This window comes from Callospermophilus lateralis, chromosome 4 (assembly GCF_048772815.1).
Source record: "Callospermophilus lateralis isolate mCalLat2 chromosome 4, mCalLat2.hap1, whole genome shotgun sequence".
Classification (NCBI taxonomy): domain Eukaryota; kingdom Metazoa; phylum Chordata; class Mammalia; order Rodentia; family Sciuridae; genus Callospermophilus; species Callospermophilus lateralis.
In genome coordinates this window covers 17,480,229-17,499,843 of record NC_135308.1, presented here as the reverse complement: position 1 = coordinate 17,499,843, position 19,615 = coordinate 17,480,229, and the positions used below count along the sequence as shown (strand labels likewise).

The window sequence follows — 19,615 nt, the reverse complement described above, 5'->3', positions numbered from 1 at the left end:
TCTATTTTTTATTCTGAGACAGGTTCCAACTAAGTTGCTTAGGGCCTTTCTAAGTTGCTGAGGCAGGTCTTGAGTTGGGATCTTCCCATCTCGGCCTCCTAGTCACTAGGATTACAGGCATGTGCCATCACGCCCAGGCCTTTTAACATCTAAGTAGTGGAACAACCTGCATGTTCATCCTTAATGTGAAAAACCACATACTTCACTAAGCACATAGGCAATTTTGACAATAAGCATAAGACATAAAATCTAATAAAATCAAGCATATAAGTACTATCAGACATAGTGGCACATGCTTATAATCCCAGTGGTCCAGAAAGCTGAGGCAGGAGTATCCAAAGTTCATTTCTAGCCTCACTAACTTACTGAAATCCTGTTTCAAAATTATGGAATGGCTGGCAATGTACCCCTGAGATCAGTTCCCAGCACCGGGAAGAAAAATATAAGTCCTAACCAAGTGTTCATTTTTTATGTGACAATAGGGACAGTTTTTTATTCACCTCAATATTTCAATGAATATAAATAGTTCTTTCTAAGTTTATGTGCTGATAAGTAAATGTGTATTGACTTGGGAGGAAGGGGGATAAGTAACCAGCTGTTTTCTGGTGAAATAACTTATTGGGGTTTCCCAAATGAGCAATAATTGGCTTCTTCTTCTTTTTTTTTTTTTTTGTTCCAGGAGTTATAATTTACTTTAAATCAAGAAAAAACAAGTATTTTAAGCTTTTAACTTACACAGCCTTTTTGTTTTCAGTAACTTTTTCTGTTGTCCATTCTAACACAACTTAGAAAGTGGTCGGGTTTTTATCAGTGTCCTGCTGCCTTTCACCACTTAAATGTGTTTTTTATATTGACTGGCCAGTTAACCAAAGCAGTGAGTCACTCAATTGCAAAGCAGTTGGTAGAAGAATTAATTTGAGTGATGAACTAATATTTTTGGCATTTTTTGAGAAAGTTTGTGAGGGGGAAGAGGACTTGTTAGTGTCTAAAGGATGGTAGTGTGGCTTTTTATTTTTGAAAGTGGGCCTCAGAATTTTCAAATTTAGAAAGAAGTACTGAAGTATATAGTACAAACTCTGCTAACTGCCAATGCCTTTGTAAAAGATTGGAGATAGACTGACCTTTGGGTGGGTTGAGAGAGAAAAGGAATGGGAAATGAGCAGATGATCATGATGGAAAAGGCTGTCCATGCCCATTGGTCCCCTTTTGTAGGAGAAACCTATTTTCTTCCCTGGCAAAAATCAAAGTTTTCTTTCTGCTCTAGAGAGGAGGAAAAGGGGAAAGAAGAGCCGTAAAAAGAGGGGAGAAGAGGCAAGGGAAACATATTTCTTAATTTTCTGAATAGGACATTATTGAAGCTGAGCACTTCTTAATTTATTTTATTATGATATTCATGATGGTTGCCTTTCTCTCTTACTAGCTAATTTTAATTTGAAAATACCCAAACACTTTGCTAATTAAACCCTCTAAACTGACATTTTATATCCCCGATATAGAATTTTCAGACCTTTAAGTGTGATTAATAATAATCAGCTTGTGTCATTTGTCTTTGAAAGGAGCAAGATATGAAATGGATGTGCTTTAAGCTTGTTAGCTATCTTATCTAGATACATAACATGAGCCATTGCTCATGTTTTCTTTGTCCTCTGCTCTTCAATAACAACAAAAATAATCAGCCACAGTGATATTTTATGTTCTTTGTAGCCCACCCCCATCCTGTATTGGAGATTGAACCCATAACCTTGTGCATACTAGGCAAGTGCTCTATCACTGAACACATCCCCAGCCCTCCATTTTTTTTGTTTTGAGACAGGGTCTCACTAACTTGCCCAGACTCGCCTTAAATCTGAGATTCTCCTGACTCATCCTCCAAGTCCCTAGGATTACAGGCATGTGCCACTATACCCAGCTTCTTTATCTTTTTAAAATTCACTGACACCCACATCATAAATATTTATTTTTTGCATTTAGCTTGTCTGGGATCTTTTTTGTTCCAAGAAAGAATTTTGTATTTTGATAATTATCAAGTTCCCTGATCATTGAAATATTTCTTAACCAGACCTTGTGGGTATTTACCTAAAAAATTACATGGAATTATCAGAATTAATCCATCCATTGCACTGCAGTTCAGAAGCAAGAATATTTTTTCCTTCAGTACTTTTTAAAACTGAGAGAAAACTTGATAAAATTGAGCAAAATTGACCTGAGAACTCAGTTTCATTTCTTCCCGCCTCCCATTGCCATTCCCACTGATGTCAGGAGGACAATCTCAGATTACTATTTCTAGATTTGCCCTTTGATTCCCGTGATGATTGATTCTCTTTGGTAAGTATTGGGATCTATTTCCCTCTCAAATATCATTGGCTAAGAAACTTTTACTGATTTTTTTTTTCTTTTAAAGATCAGTTTATATTGACAGTCTTTGTAGGTAGGATATGATGGGTTCCTGAAGGTCTCCGTGTTATATGGATGCGGTGTTGTATTTTTTGCCTCCCTCAGTTCTCATGGATACTTCATGTTAACTTGTGATATGATACACACAGTGATTGAAGTAATCACTTGATTTGACCAGTGACTTGGGATACCCTGCCTGTCTACATTCTTTCATTTTTTTTAATGGGGCGTTAAAAAAATCACAAAATGATTGATATAAGACAATCCTGAAAGGGTGTGGAGATTAATTTTCCTCACTTTCATTCACCTTCTCGTAGTGTAGTAAAAAATTGGCTCAGTAGAACAGGCCAGCAGCATTTTAGAAGGCTTGGCCTTCTACATGCACAGTCTTCCAGTGCTATTCCTGGTCCTTGAGATTCCTGGATGTATTTCTTGTTACTTAGAGAATCTGTGACTTACTAATCCCTCTTAGACTGACTTTTATGTGTGTGACATGGTGTGTTTGTAGAGAGGGAGAATAGGGTGGTGCTCATTCTCCCTACTAGAGTGTTTTCTGTGACTGTCAGTCTGCTGGCTCAGGCAGGCCCAGCACATACACTTGCTGGGACTTTGGCCATGCTGTATACAAAATGTCTAAGCCCAGCCTATCCTGTGGAATGAGAATTTGAGGGACTGCATACACTTCATTAATACTGTGTTCCTCAGTTTTTTCCTAACAGATTCCATGTTATATCTGTACCATGTTGTGGTAGTGGTATATGTTAACTTCTGTGTGACAGAAATCCTTTGTATGAGCACTTCTGCTACAGAATATGTACTATTGATTAAGGTATAAAGCTGCTCAACCACCTCAAAGTAAATGTCTCCATTGTTACTATCCTAAATTTTTCTTTTCACACTCTCCTTGCAGTCTGTTATTTTTGTTTTGCTTTTATTTCAAGTTAAGTTTTTTGGAAATTACAAAGTTCCCAAAGTTGAGTGGAATTACTAAGGAGGGATACAAATTACTCATTGTAGAATTGCATGAGAAGACATGGGCTGGCCTGAGCTCTGCTGTGTTTCTCCTCATAGTTTAGCAATCAGATATATCTATATTTTGCAGTTGACAGTTACTTAAAATATTATCAAATTCTTTTTTTTTTTTTTTTTTTTTTTTAAATAACTGTTTGCTAAATTGCTTAAGTAGACTTGGCCAAATTTCCTGTGACTGTTTGAGGTAGGGGTACAGGTCAATATTGGTACATGCCACATATCAATTTCACAGCTCAACTTTCTGTTTCCTCTTGAATGTGGTGTTATTTCACTTAAAAACTTTATGATGATTCCACTGTAGTTGTGGCTCATAAGCACTTCATTGTCTAAGAATTTTAATGTCATTTACATTTTAGTTCAAACCAGACTCTTTATAACCCTGTTGACATAATTTTTTTTATAGATAGGCATGTGCCACTGTGTCAGCTAGACGTCTGTTGTGTTTATATAAACCTCTCAAAGATGATTTTTTTGTTGTTTTATTAGATCATTTGTTTTACTTTTAAATTTTTATCAGTTCTAAATTATTGATGTTAATTCAGAATACATTGGCATTTTAATTGCTTTTAATGCTACTACTTGTTTTTAGGGTATAATAACCTTCAGAATGGTGTGCCTTGCTGTGTTAGATGTTTTATGCCTTAGTGAAAATGAACAAAAGCTGGAATACTATACTGTGTATCACAAAATGAGAACACTTAAAATCAAAGATTTGATAAAATAGACACTTTCCAGTTGGTATAAATTGTCCAAGGATTTAGTAATTTACATCAATAGCTTTAATAATTATCATATTTGGTTCTGATAATTCAGCTTCTTCCAAATCAGTTTTTAGAAGTTTTCAAAATTAGAGAGAGATGTACATATGAAGACGTCCGTCATGGCATCATGTCTTCTATTGGACAGCTTGGAAGCTGCCTGAATATATAGTAACGAGACAAATTAATAAATTGTGCTATATAGCCATAAAAATTATATACTTAACTGCTTTTTAAAAAGTCATGGTTTAATTTTTTAAAATGTTTAACACTCTATGGAAACAGAAGAGTTGATCTGCAGAAGCTTACTTTAGTTTCCCAATTATAAAAGTACAAATGCAGATAGCATCTTAAATTCAAAAGTTACCAGTTATAATATTTGTACCTTACAGCTTAAATGGACAATACTTTTTAAATTTCATAATTTGCATCTATAAGGTAACCACTATAATGATTTTAATTTGTTAAGAAACAAGCTTAGAAAAAATTTTTATAAGAAAATTTGGGATAAGCTGCATTTATAATCAAAATATGAAGACTGAGTATATAAACAGGACAAGGATAAGTTCATTGCTCTAACATTGACAAAATTATCTTATTTTAGCAGCTACAAGTGGCATTTTCAAAAGAAATATTGCTAACATTTCAAATCATTTTCCATGTTAAAACGTACCTTTATGCTTCTTCTATTTTGTAGATATTTGAAATATTTGGACCTGTTGCACATCCGTTTTATGTGTTACGGTTTAATTCTTCAGATCACATTGAAAGTAAAGGTATTAAAATAAGGGAGACTATGTATTTTGCTCCATCAATGAAAGACTTCACCCAATATATATTCACAGAAAAACTAAAACAGTAAGTACTTTATGGACATATTAGTTCTTTATTTATCTAACATTTAAGAATAATTCTACGATTTGTTATTACATTTTATAGGTAGAAATCATTTGTATCTTTTGTTCCAGATGTAATGATAGCTCACTGGGAGAACATTTGTATTGTGTAAATTTTATGAATTCTAGTTCATTGTTTTTTTTATTATGTTCTGTATGTAACTACTTCAACATTGGTATTTTGATTTTAAAATGTTCCTTTAGATTTTAAATAAAATTCTGTTTGGTTTACATTCATAGGGTTAACTATTTAATAAAACTAAATATTTACCAAGAAAAAAAGTGACTAAATTTTAGATTGCTTATAATTTGTAAATTTATGAAGAGAGACAATTAAAATATGTCACTGAGAAGTTGAATGTAAAGCTGTCATAAAAAGGTTGACCTCTCCAACAAATTAGTGGCCTCCGTTTTTTCTCTGTATATGCAGAATGATCCCTGTAGTATGTGAGTCAAAAAATTTCTGCCTCATTGTACTCTTTCTGGTTTATTGTCTATTTTGCAAGTATTGTGTTGGCAAGTATTAGCTGTACAGCTGATTTATATCAGTAGAACTTACTATGATAATTATATAATTTAATCTCTTACTTTCTCTTTTTTTTTGGAAGGGGGGTGGTACTAAGGATTGAACTTCAGGGGGTTCCCACTGTTCCCAGCCTATTTTAATTTTTATTTTGAGAAAAGATCTCACTAAGTTGCCCAGGCCCATGTCAAATTAAAATCCTCCTGCCTCAGTTCCTATGTGTCTATGATTACAGCATGTGCCACCAAGCTCAGCCCATAATTTAATTTTTTATCTAAACATGGTATATGAGTTCGAATAGGATAGGTTTTTCTATAAAAATAAGTTGAGTGCTTTGAGAAAGCTGTAATTAACTACAAAAATATAGTCAAATTAGGAATGGAAGAAGACCACAGAAGAGGGAGGCAGAGGGGGTCTTAAATCCAAAAAGACTTTGCACTTTGATACAGATTTGTTTAAGTTTTAGCTCTCCTGTTATAGGAAATTTGAAATACAGGCTATGTATTTTTAGATGTAGTTTTTCAAGGAAATTTAGTCAGTGGGTAACCTTGGGTCTTCCTCCAAAGTATTAGTCCATGCTGCAAAGCTTAAGGTCTCTATTCCACTTCCAAGTTAAATTAAGTCACTGAATTTCTTTAGTTATTTCAGAGGTGAAATTTTTAGTCTTTAATTGATTAAACTCATGTTTAAGAAGATCATAATTATCTGAAAGATAATTTTGTTCAATCTCTTCAGATTGTGTAAGGTTAATTTCCCTAAATAACTGCTATCAGGAAAGATGAATTAAATAGACATTAAGTCATAAAGGTTTTAATATATTTTAAAATAATGCTTTAAATAATTAACATTTCTATCTGCTATGGATATCAAGATGCTGCTGTGGTTATACGATATTCTTAGCCTTTAACAATAAATATTTTAGCTTAACACAGGTAGTTGGAATGTTTTCTGAAAATGTTTATTAAATAGGAATAAACTATAGAATTGGGAATTAGATTGTCCTGCATAAACCCCATTGATGGTGCACTTTGGTGTCTCTCATGGGAACTCTGTGCACTACTTAACTTACCAGCCTAGCAAGGCTAATTTAATTTTAGCTTTCCATATACTGTCTGTTAAAAGTGCTTTCAGAAATGTTGTCTGATTTTTCCTTTAGTGGCTTTTTGATTTCCTGTGATAGATGTACTAGTTGGGGAATTTTTCCCAATTACATATTTGAACTCCAGGCTAAGCCATTTCAGGTCATGAGATGTCATATATTCCAAAAGGAATATTGGAGCTGTGTTAAATGCACAGATTGTAAAATGACAATTGAATAAATAAGTACCTTATTTAACTGATAAAAAAATACATCATATATAATGTCAAAGATCCAAGTCAAATATTTAAAGCAAACTTGATGTTCATTTTGTGCCACCATACTGACATCTGTGCATTGATTTTAGTGGCATTAATTCCTTAGACCCTCACTCATTATCTAGTTTAAAGCAATGAGAAAGAACATCCAGTCACAGTACTTTATAATATTTGAATAACTCTATTGCCTGAAGTCATGGAATTAATAAGATTAAAAAGGTAAGATTTAAAAGTGAGGTTTAAGAAATTATAATCATATTCATTATATCTACTTTTCTTGGTTTTTATAGAACGTGAAACTTTTCCACCAGGAGGAATTAAGTTTCAGTTCCGTTTACTCCTTCCACATACACCTCTGATTATTCTGTCCTTCTGAATTTTCAGTGTTTCTTCTCATCCTCCCCAAATTAGTCTTTCTTTCACTTTCCGTGCTTTGAGAATCCCTGTTGAAATGAGTCTGGGCCACTTAATAATTGTTGAAATAAGTCTGGGCTACTTACAGTCAGTCAGAATGAGGAGAGAAAGATTTATATAAATATCTGTAGCATCAGATCTGTAAAATCCCGGAAAAGGGAACACTTCATATCTTTGCACCTATAGCTGCTCAGTGACTTCTGATTTGTAACTGATGTTGAACAAACATTTCCTGAACAGAGTTAATGCAAACTTCAGGTATCACAATTATCTGTACACCACAATCTTGGTTTCTCTTTAATACTTAAATGGGTCCAAATTTTGTGGTTTTCTTATGAGATTCTCATATCATCTGAAATAAGGTAAAGGACACATAAATGGTCTTTTGTTTTTTTTGCTATTTTCATGTATTGCAAAATTGCCAGTTGCGCTCATCTTCTTTATTTTCCATACTATTACTGTTATATAAGCACTGTTAACAGCATATTTTTGATAAGTACTTTTTAAATTTGTTTATTAAAATTCTTTTTTTAGGGATAGGGGATCAGATGCATCATGGAAGAATGATCAGGAGCCACCACCAGATGTAAGTATTAAGCTTCTTACTGAATGTTTTATAAAGTAGGCATGACTTAAGTCTAATACATTTTTTAAAAATAATACCCTCATTTACCTTGTGTTTCCTGTTGTATTAACTTTGTTCGTAACTGGTAAAGGTACTATTTTATTTTATTTTTAAAGTTTTTATTTTTAGTAAGTTTTTAATTGTTTTAGTAAATTCTTCAAATGGGACATGAAAACATTATTGTGAAGCTTTTCATAATATGCACCCTTCATATAAAATCATTAGAGACTTACCTACCTCCCCATTTTTTATAGCATAATTACCTTTCTGAAACAAGATCTCCTTGATTTATATTTTTATATCTATTCCAACAAGGCATGGAACGATGGGTTGATAATCTAGTCTGTTTAGAGATGTGAACTTAATTTTGGGGTAATATGTAAATGAATTAATTATTTAGTAGAATTATTTGGTTTAACTCTCTATGGAGATGTTAAGCAGATTTTCTTGTACTCAATTCTGTAAAAATTTTTTCAGTATTATTGATTTTTGGTATTTGCAGATTCAGCTAATCATTTTAGATATTCTCAAGCAATGCCAAGCTCATGGTGTGTATTAACTTCTAATTTTGTTGAGGTAGTTTTATACCCACATAGAGAATTTTATACAGGTATGAGTCACTTGACCAGGGAGGGATCTTAGCTTATTATCCACATTGAAATGGGATTATGTTTTCTAGTTAACATGTACACATGTAATGCTCTGTAGACTCACTTAACGTTATCTGGTAGGTTTAGAGCATTTTATTTCTCAAATTCTGTTTCAAAAGTGTTTTGGAGATTGAATCAGATCTTGAAATATATCTCTTGTGAAATTCAGATATACTAATACATGCCTATTATTTCCAGACTAAACATGGAAGTTACTAATTGTGATAATGTAAAGTGTTTATGAAATTGGTTTCATAAAAGATGAATGACAAAATGAAATCCCACGTGCTTCATGATGTTTATTTTTTCCAGGTGGCAGACTGGATCATGAACTGTGTTGGGATTGGATTTTGTAATATTTGTTGATGACATTTTGTAGTTCCCAATTATTGCCTGATATTGATGGTTGATTAGAATTTGTGAGGCCTAAAATAAATTATGTGCCCTGAAAATAGGAAGCTTTAACATATAAAAGAAAATTTGAGAAATAATGTACTATGAAAATGTTGCACTAAGGTCCTAAAAATCACTTAGGAATACATCTTATTTTATATCCATTTCTAACATAAACATATGAAATTTATAACTGAATAAATGTTTAATGAATGCAAATTTGAAAACAAGGAAAAGTAAATCTTAGCAAAATTTTACCAACGTAATCTCTCTAAAATAAACTATTCCAAATTAAAATTCTTTATTTCTTCCCTCTTGCTTTGAGATGATGCATGGGTATTTAAAATGGCACAATAATGTTCTTATTAACTTCTCCAACCTCGTCTCTTTGATTTTGCTGTATAAGAAGCTTTCACTTTGCTTTACAGAATCCTTTTAACTTTTTTTACACACCATATACTTAAGTGCCTCTGCACATATCATTCCCACTTCCTGAAGATTTCCTTTCCCTTATTTTCACAGCTAACTCATGAGATGTTTATCTTGGGTTATTTTTACCAAGAAGGCTTTCTTCCTTTTTTTCCTCTTTATCCAACCCCATAATACTTACTCATTGTAGTGCTGGTTCATTTGTTTTCTCATTTGACTAAATAGTTTCAAAGAAATAAACGTCTTCCATCTGATCTCAGTACTCTGGTGTCTGGTGGATGCCAGATTCAACCTGAGTTTAAAAGTCTTAATACATTAAGATCAGTAATAAAAAAAAAAAGTATCTTATATTTGAAAGTACTAAAATTTAGTTGATGTGTTTGAAAATGATAATGGTAGGTATATGGTCTTAGTGGTTCATGGAGGATTTTATCTGGGAAATATTATATTATTTCAGCAAGAGCATACTGAAAATGCCATACAGAGACATTTACATATATTATATTTCTTTCTTTTAAGTGTGCACATACGCCTACATGTGAAAGTAATATGTTTTCTAGTGGTAGTAGAAAAACAATATACCTGAACTAAAGATACCATGACATAAATCTTGATTTTCTGACAGGTGTAGAATGGTGAATTCCAATTCCCCGTAAAATGTGAATTTTACGCTAGTAATTTGAAATAATTTCCTCTTAGAATTTAGATCATGTAGTTCTGTTTCTGGTTTTGAAAGCCAGGGAAGGGAAAGAACACAGTGCTGCTTCTAGTGGGAGTGGATCTACATAATGTCCCCATGATTTTTTATGCCCTTACTTTGTCTTATTTTATATTTATTGGCTTTACTGAAACTTGTTAAGAGTGTAGAATGAGACTGGCATATAATGGTTATATTAATGTTTTTAAATAAATGAGTCACAAAGCAATGTCTTATTTTTATATTGGATCTGATGGTGTGTGAAATTTGCTTAATCTTAACTAAGCAATCATTATTTTGGCATCCTTTGGCAACTGGCATTATGATCAATCTTAAGTGTATGCTGGAGGTCAGACTTCTGGCCAGGCAGTGCCCATACCTGATAATGTAAAGTTACCTACCCAAAACTTTCTAGGAATTAATAAACCTTGATTGATGGTTTAACAGCTTGATTAATGGCCTGTATTAATGAAGTCTTTAGGCAATTGTCAAAAACAAAGAAACTTGATTTTTTAAGATTTCTAATTAGTTGAGATATTAATGGAAAATATTAAGTACTGAAAGGAGAAACTTGTCAAGGTTAGTTGGTAAATAATAGGTCTTACAGGTTTGTTTTAAGTCTCTAAGTATGAATTGACAAATCTGTGTGATGTGAATCTACTTTCATCTGTAAGGCCTTAGACTTCAGTGATGATGAAAAAGAAAAAGAAGCCAAACAGAGAAAAAAATCTCAGATTCAAGGCCGGAAAAAACTCAAATCTGAATTTAATGAGCCAGGTGAGTGAATATGTAGTCTTTATTTACATTCATTTAGATCTATATAGGTTTATCAGTAATAAAGCTGAAAGACGTTTCTATGTTCTGTGTTACTTTCTGGCATCCAGGAACTATTGGAGAAATCGTGCAACATGGGATATGGGTGGTTGAGAGTCACAAGGGAATAGTTAGTGATGGCTTTTTAAAATTAAACTTTTTGTGATATAAGAAATAATAGGAGACATGCTGCATACCTTTTACCCAGTTTCCTCCAGTTGTGACATCTTGTAAAATTTGGTAGTACAATATCACAGCCAGGATTTTTGACATTCATGCAGTCAACATATATAACGTTTCCATCACCGGCAAGCTCCCTAGGTTTCCTTTTTATAGTCATATACTTTTCCTGCTATCTTGCTTCCTCAGCTTATACCACTTATCTGTTATTCATTTCTCTAAAATACAGTGTCATGTGAAGAATGTTATCTAAATGGAGCCATATAGCATGTTAAAATTAGGGATTTGATTTTGCCAGTGACTATAATTTTCTTGGCATCCATCCAGGTTGTTATATTTATTATTATAGATACACTTAATAGATTTTTCCTTTTCATTGAAGAGTACTATTCCATGTTGGGACTATACCACAGGTTGTTTAAACATTCATCTATTAGAGGATATCTGAGTTGTTTGCATTTTTTGTTCATTTGGGCAAAGCTGCTATAAATATTTGTATATAGATTTCTGTGTGAAAACAAATTTCCATTCTTCTGGGTCATATACACAAAAATGTAATTGCTAAGTTATATGATAGTTGCATTACATGCGTAGTTTCTTAAACTGTCATGCCCTTTTTTTTTTTTTGGTTTGATGGTACTATTTTATATTGTCAATCAGTAGTAACTCAGCTTCTCTGCATTCTCACCAACATTTAGTGTTGTCATTTTTAATTTTAGGTGTAAGTGATCTTTGATTGTGGTTTTAATTTGCACCTTCCTAATGGCTAATAACATTGACCATCTTTTCACGTGGTCATTTTTAACTATTTACCCTCTTTGGTGGTAATGTTAATTCATGTTTTTCTCTATTTTCTAATTGTATTTCTGTTATTTTCCTTTTGAATTATTTGAAGTTTTTAAAAATAAATTTTTGTATTTGAGTCCTTTGGCAAATATGTACTTTATATATAATTTTTTTCAGTTTGTAGCTTGTCATTTCATCCTCTTAAAAGGGTCTTTTACAGAACAAAAGTTTTTAGTTTTATGAAAGCCAAATTTATCAGCTTTCATTTTATGAAGTCTAATAACTTGTTGCCTAATCATAGTAAAGATTTTTTCTTTTTTTCTCTAAAGTTTTGTAGTCTTCTGCTTCACATTTTATATTCATGATCCATTTTGAGTTAAATTTTGAATAGGATAAGTGATTTGATTGATGTTGATTCTTTTGCTTATAGATGTCGAATTGTTTCTTCACTATTTGTTGAAAAGCTATGATTACTCCAGTGAATTCCTTTTGAGGTTCATCAGAAATTATTTGGCTATATTATGTTTATTGTGTTGATCTGTTTCTGGCTTCTCTGTTCTGTTCCATTATCTATACCACAGTCTTTATTATTGTACTTAATACTAAGTCTTGAAATTGGCTAGAGTGACACCTCCTACTTTCTTTCTCTTTTTTAAAATAATTTTTAACTATTCTAGGTCATTTGCCTATCCTTACAAATTTTAAAATAATCTTCTCTGTATTGACAAAAAATCTTGCTGGAATTGTGATAGCAATTGCAGTAAATGTATTGATTAATTTTGAAAGAATTGTCATCCAAGCTCCGCTGACATTCCATGAACATGGTACACAGTTTTGTTTATTTAGACGGTGTTTGATTTCTTTTCATTAGCATTTTGTAGTTTTCAGAACACAGCCCTAATACGTTTTTCCAGTTGATTTTCTTGAGTATTTCCCACTTTTCTATCTTCAAGTTCTCTGATATTTCCTTGTTCCCTGTATTGTTTTTGAACTCGTCCATCAATTTTTTAAGACTTTCTTTTTTTTACATATCAGTATTAGGTTCATTATAAAATTGATTTGTGAATAAAGACACATTCATGTGCAAGTTTTTTTTTTGTTGTTTGTGTGTGGATGGGTATGTTTTCAACTAATTTGAGTAAATACCAAGAAACAAGATTGCTGTACCATATGTTAAAAGTAAGCTTAGTTATGAGAAAAACTTACAAACTGTCTTCCATAGTGACTACCATTTTGCTTTCCTGTCAGCAATGTTTAGGAGTTCCTGTTACTCCATAACCTTGCCAACATTTGATGTTCTCAGTGCTCTGGATTTTGACAATTCTAATAAGTGTGTAGTGGTATCTCATTGTTTTAATTTACACTTTTCTGTTGATGTATAACAGTGTCTTTTCATATGCTTATTTGCCAACTATATGTCTTCTTTGGTTAGGTGTCTGGTGTCTGTTAAGGTCTTGGGCCTATTTTTAAATCAGATTCTTATTGTTGAGTTTTAAGAATTCTTTGTCTATTTTTAATAATAGTTTTTTTAAGTCAGCTGTGTCTATAAGTTGTTTTTTTAGCATCATTTTCTTGACATTGTCTTTCAGAGAGCAGAAAAATTTAATTGTAATGAAATTCAGCTTATCAGTGATTTTTTTACATTTAGGTCTGTGATACATATTGAATTAAATCTTATGAAGGGTTAAGGTTTCTGTCTTTTCTTTCTTTCACAGATTCTATTTCATTCACAGATGTCTAGTTGTTTCAACACCATTTGTTGAAAATCGCCTTTGTGCCATTAAAGTACCTTTTGTCAAATATTAGCTGAGTATGTAAATTTATATATTTTAAATATTTGTATAGGTCTATTTCTGGGCTCTTTCTTTTGTCTCTTTGATCTGTTTGTTCTTTCTCCATAGCACATTGTTGCGTCTATTGTAGGTTCATAGTAACTCTTGAAGTTGGGTAGTGTTAATCCTCTAGTATTGTTCTTCTCCTTCAATATTGTTCACTTTTATTTATTTTGATTATTATAATGTTCATATCTAAAATTTTTATTCTATTTTTTATCTGAGATTTTCTTATTTTCATTTTTTAAAGGTGTGCATAACATTTCTTGCTGAAGCATTTCTGTGAAGTCATTATCTTTCTTAATTCTAATATCTTTATATTGCTCTGGCTGGTTTTTCCTTTTTTCTTGAGTTTGAAATTTTCCTTTTTTTTATGGTGAGTTAATGTTTTATTAAAGCTTGGGTATATTGGGTATTTATGAGACTTGGATCTTATGTAAATTGTATGATTTAGCTCACATTTGTCTGTTTTTCAGATACTGTTCTAGTAGGGAAAGGAAGTAGAGCAGAGCCTAGATTTTCCTCTTAGCCTTTGTTGACACTCAAGTAGAAAGGGGTGCCTCGTTACTGTAAGACAGTGGTGAAGTTCTGACACCTCACTAGATCTTCTCCAGGGCCTGGTAGGAGAAGGAGTTATGTTGTCACTGACACCAGTAAAGGATAACCTTTTCCCACTGGGCTGAGTGAAAGTCCTGACTCTGCTGAGTCTTCTCCTACACTACCTCAGTGCACAAAGGGAAGAACACAGTGCTGCTGCTGGTGGAGGTGGAAGTTTTGGCTCTATGTGCTCTCCACCATCACTCTGAGGAGGTTTTGTTACTAGGGCCATGCTCACTCTGACTCTGACACTGTCCTGGCAGGATGATTGGGTGTTTCATTACAGGTGGTCAAGGGTAGAAGTCTGGGCTGTCTGCTCACCTTTGAGAGTGTAAGTGGGATGGTGCTGTGGTTGTTTCTGTGGTGTTTGGCTGGAGTCATTGTCTTCAGTGTTTTCTGTCTTGGTTTATCCCAATCCTTGGGCTTTAAGTTTTACTTTTTCAATTTATTTAAAATTGACAACTTCAAATTTAACATTGTTTTAACTGCCGTATTTTGGTAATTTTAAAAAAGGCATTATTAAAATTTCAAACCGTGCTTTTTGGTATTTTAATTTTGGTTTTATGTATATATTTTTTTTCCCCACTCAAAGGTGAAGATTTTGCTGAAGTTCATCAGAATTGGAATGCTTATAGCCCTTCTTCAGAACATTCAAAAGGATATCGCAACAGGGAATTCACACGAGGATTTTCTAGGGGTAGATACCCTCGATCTTGCCACAGCAGGCCTCCAGCTCAGCAGTTTTATAATTCAGAACATATGGTATCTCAAGAGACTTTGGGATTTCCACCTCAGAGACATGATAATCCTATTATGCCACAATACCCCTTTCCTCCGCCTGTGTTTGACATGCATAACTTTCCACTCCCTCCACCACCTCCATCTGTAAACATGGGTTGGGCTGCACCTAACATGGCACCTCATCCAATGCTTAACTTACCATACTCCTTGCCCCCGCCTCCCCCTCCTCCACCACTACCTCCCCCACCCACTCCTGGAGATAGTAATTCTTCTCATTTTGGATCTTACTATTAGGTGCATGTATGCATTTCCAGCGAAATGTAAACTTCTCATATGCTAAGGATTTTTTTTAAGGAAAAGAAAGTGATTATGGAACTAGATTTTTAAAAACACTGTAAAAATACTAAATGTTTCAGTTGTAAGTTGATATATATATTTGTAACTTGTGAAATTGTATTCATTTGAAAATTTCAGCTTAAATATTTGGGGTGAAATCCAATTATGTAATATTTAATTAAAACTTTGAATCATGCTTTCCCCCACCTAATAGACAATATATATATATATATAGTCTTCAATATGGAACAGATTCCATCATGAATTAAAATATATTGAACACTCAATTGCCTTTTTTGGTATAATCTGAAAATAAGATGTTGAAGTCGTATTGAGTCTTTAAAAATAAACTATTTTTATAAACTTATACTTTTGGAATTGATTTTGATTTTAAATGCAGTTTAGCAGTAATTGTTTACATAAATAATTTTTTTAAAAGCAATTGAGTATATAGAGGAGGAAAATCATCCTGGCAGAAGCTCTGACTATAACTAAAGTTAATATTTATTAATTATGCATAGGTAAGCTTTCATTATATATGCAGATTTCTATTTAGAAGCATTTACTATTTAACCACTTTCACATTAAGATGTATTTAGGAATTATGTCTTCCAGATTTTCACATACCTGGCACAGATTAGGTGCTTGATAAATATTTATTGATTGACTGAAGGAGTTGAGAGTTTTTAATTAAATAAGTGTGGCTGTTACTTTACATCAAGTGTATATGTATGGGAAATGATGGAATTTTAGAGCTAAATTAGTCTAAACTATTTCTCATTTAATAAATGCGTCTTACTAAGGGTTTCAAAAGGCTCAGTAATTTAAGGTCATTTAGCTACTGAGATAGCAAGAAGTTGAACCTAGGTTTTTTCTCTCAGGCTAGCACTTTCATTAAATTGATACTTCACAATATTTTCATTCCTTAACATACTTAGAAAATATTTGTATATATTTGTGTGGCACATGGGAGTGATCTGAAAGCCACTTATCCCACCTTTCACTCTGCAGGATTTTTTAGTACACAAGCTGAGAAGTGCCACCTTGGTATACTTGGATTTGATCCTATTTGTATTTTCCTCATTTTTCCTTCTTAAAATGTTTTTGCAGCTTCTCTTTAGAAGTTTGCTTTTTAATTTATGACATTGCCTTTTTCTGGTTGGTAGAATGTGTCTGGTTATAGAAATAAATGAGATTAACCCATGTTTTCATTTAGTTTGATACCTTTAGCCACTTAGGCCCAATATGCCTCTCTTCCTGTAGTTGATTCAGGGCTTTTGCAACTTTGAGGTGCCTAGAAATACCTGAATAGTTTGTTAAAGATAACATTCTTATACTTTATCTCCTGAATTTGTTGTTAGTCTGCAAATATTTTAGGATAAATTAAATTTCTTCAACTTCGTGCCCATTCATTCTGGAACTTCATTGAGTTCTGCTTGGCTAGTAGTAGAGATGTGGGGTTTATGGCAGCAAAAAAAAAAAAAAAGAAGAAGAAGAAGTTAAGCCACAGTGGGTGGGGGGATTTGTATCCTTGGTCCTCTTTTGTCAACTACATTTGTCTTTGGAAGTTTAAAAAGAGGAATCCAACTACTATGATTTTATTGTTTTCCTCCCAAAATGCATGTGTTTAAGCTTAATGCCCATCGTAGCAGTATTAAGAGATGAGACCTTTGGGGATAGGATTGTATCATGAAGGCTTCATTCATTAGTGGATTAATGCCTTACAAAAGGCTGGAGGATTGAGGGCTGCCTTAGTTCTCTTGTGCTCTTCCATTTCTCCCACTGTGTGAGGACCTCATGTTCTTCCCTGGCAAGGATGGGACAACGAGACACCACCTTGGAAGCAGAGCAGGCCTCACCAGACACCAAAGAGGCTGATATCTTCATGATGGCCTCCCTGCCTCCAGAACTGAAACATGTTTAAGGAAGGTTTCTTAAAATGGCAATGATACTGTTGAGGGAGCATCTCAGACATAATGTCATTTTTATTTATTTTCTTTCAATAATAATGGCTGGAATTTCTATTTGATTTTATCAATTTATAAATTTAAGACAAACTAATTTTAATGTCTTTAGTTCTTTTACGTAATTTCCCTTTATTGGCTTCTGTTACAGAAATGGCAGTCCCTCTCAACTGGATGCCTCAAGTCAGGGAATATGAGCAAAAGAGAAAAAAATCCTTAAAAAGCATATCTACTTTTCACTCTTTCCTAATCTGTTCATCTAATGCACCTAAGGAAGTCTTGAGAAGATTGTTTACTTAGGACACTATCCTTATGTACTCAGGGTTTTTAGAATTTTTCAAAAATCTGTAGTCATATGCTTCCATAGGTATAGGGAAAGTAAGTTCATATAGTATTACAGTCTTTAAATAAGAGGCAAAAAGATAAATTGATATTTTATAGAATTATTTATGTGTTCATACAATGTGTTTATAAAAGATTTATTTTGACATTGCATATTTGTCAGCGTTGATAAGCTGTGAGGTCTAAATATGAAAAATAATTTTGGTAGAATGCAAGCTGGGAAATTTAAAAATAGTTATTTGTGAGAATTCTTGTCAGATAATGCTGCATTATTCATAATTTTATACATTCAGTGTAAAAAAAAAAACCCGTACACGTTTGTGTTCTTCAGATAAATTGCAAATATTCTACTGTTTTCACTCTGTACCTAGTCTGATCTGAAATGTATATGGATGCAAATTAGGATATGAAAAATACATCATGAATGTCAAAAATACCTTATGGATATGGATTATATGATTTATGTTCTAGAAAAAAAAACATTTTCTGTACTGTAGTTGAAATTAAAGTTGAAAACATTCTCATAATGTTATCTATTGGACCAAAGTACTTGTTTTGAGCTAGGTACCTAAATTGTTATTACTGGGTTAGACATGTACAATTACTTAGTATCCTGGAAATGAGGTATAAATTTGTTTATCAAATGGTAAAACACTTAATAAAAATCGACAATGAAGAAATATGTTGAATGCTCTGGATATTCGGCAAAAGTATATGTATACCATTATATGTATGATATCTATCTGTATGTACACACATTTGAAGGCTAGTATAAAAAAGCCTGGTTGTTGTGCATATTTTACTTGTTGACTACATTTCATTTCTGCTTATATTAGATTGATGAAATGGGAATAAATTTTGCATTATAGTACTTTGTAGTTAATCAAATTACTCTGTCCTTCAAACAGAACAAATTGATTTTGTTCATGTGGTAAAAGCTTTCTATATTGAGGCTAGATGGGCTAAATATTGTTTCTAACAGAGGATGTTAGTCAAATGATAATAAAATAGGACAAATACAAACAAATCCTATCAGCATAGAATCCTTCTTACTATGTGATAAATAGACGATGGTGTTCTGTAGTATTCCAGTGATAAGATGGTCTAAAATGGTCTCAGTACCAGTAGCCTATTGTACCTCTTTAACACCCTTTGTCATGTGCTCCCATGACATACAAGAGTGCTGGGGAGCATTTGTTCTCTCCCCTCCCAGGACTCTTGCAAATTATTTGTTTGATTATGTGTCATGCAGTGTTTTATCTCAGACATGATTTGGTACTGTCAGACACAATTATGGAAGCTGTCATAGTGTCTGATTCATTCAAAGTAAACGATTAATTTTCTTCAACAGTTTGGTTTTTTGACTGTAATTGCTGCTATATTTGTTGGCAACAATGGAAGTTCAAATCTGTTCATCCGATTATGGGCAGAAAAGTATTTACGGGGAGAAGAAAATAGTTTTAGGCATTACTTTAATTAATACTTTTGAATATTGTTTTTTTTTAATTAAGGACTATTTTATATGGCGTAATCTAATGTATAGACTATGATATATTACTTTCCAAATGGAACATCTTCCTGTACCATAATTCCACAGCTCACACTTGGGGAAATGCTTTCATAGAGGAGCATTCCGGAAATTCATGGTAGCATACATATCTCAGACATACCTCATCTTGCTGAGAAGACGATTATTGGCTCACGGGCCCAGAAGAAATACTCAGTCTTTTTAGATTGGGAAACCTGTGTCCTTTAGTGTGGCGTCTGTGGTTCCATACCTGAAGTTTTTGGTTCCCGAATCTGTGAGATACACATTTTTTTTCTGGCAGAGAGGGTCTGGCTTTCATTTTGTCTCCA

The 19,615-nt window shown here is 33.0% G+C and overlaps 1 protein-coding gene across 1 annotated transcript in view; it reads left to right on the top strand.

Annotated features, from left to right (window-relative positions):
- Naf1 (nuclear assembly factor 1 ribonucleoprotein) overlaps positions 1-18,629 on the top strand; it is a 36,906-nt gene extending 18,277 nt beyond the window's left edge. The window contains exons 5-8 of the mRNA XM_076852331.1: positions 4,882-5,042; positions 7,908-7,959; positions 10,842-10,944; positions 14,968-18,629. Of these exons, the coding sequence (XP_076708446.1) occupies positions 4,882-5,042; positions 7,908-7,959; positions 10,842-10,944; positions 14,968-15,410 (759 nt within the window). The 3' untranslated portion in view covers positions 15,411-18,629. The remainder of the gene's footprint in view (positions 1-4,881; positions 5,043-7,907; positions 7,960-10,841; positions 10,945-14,967) is intronic.
- Positions 18,630-19,615: the final 986 nt, after the last annotated feature.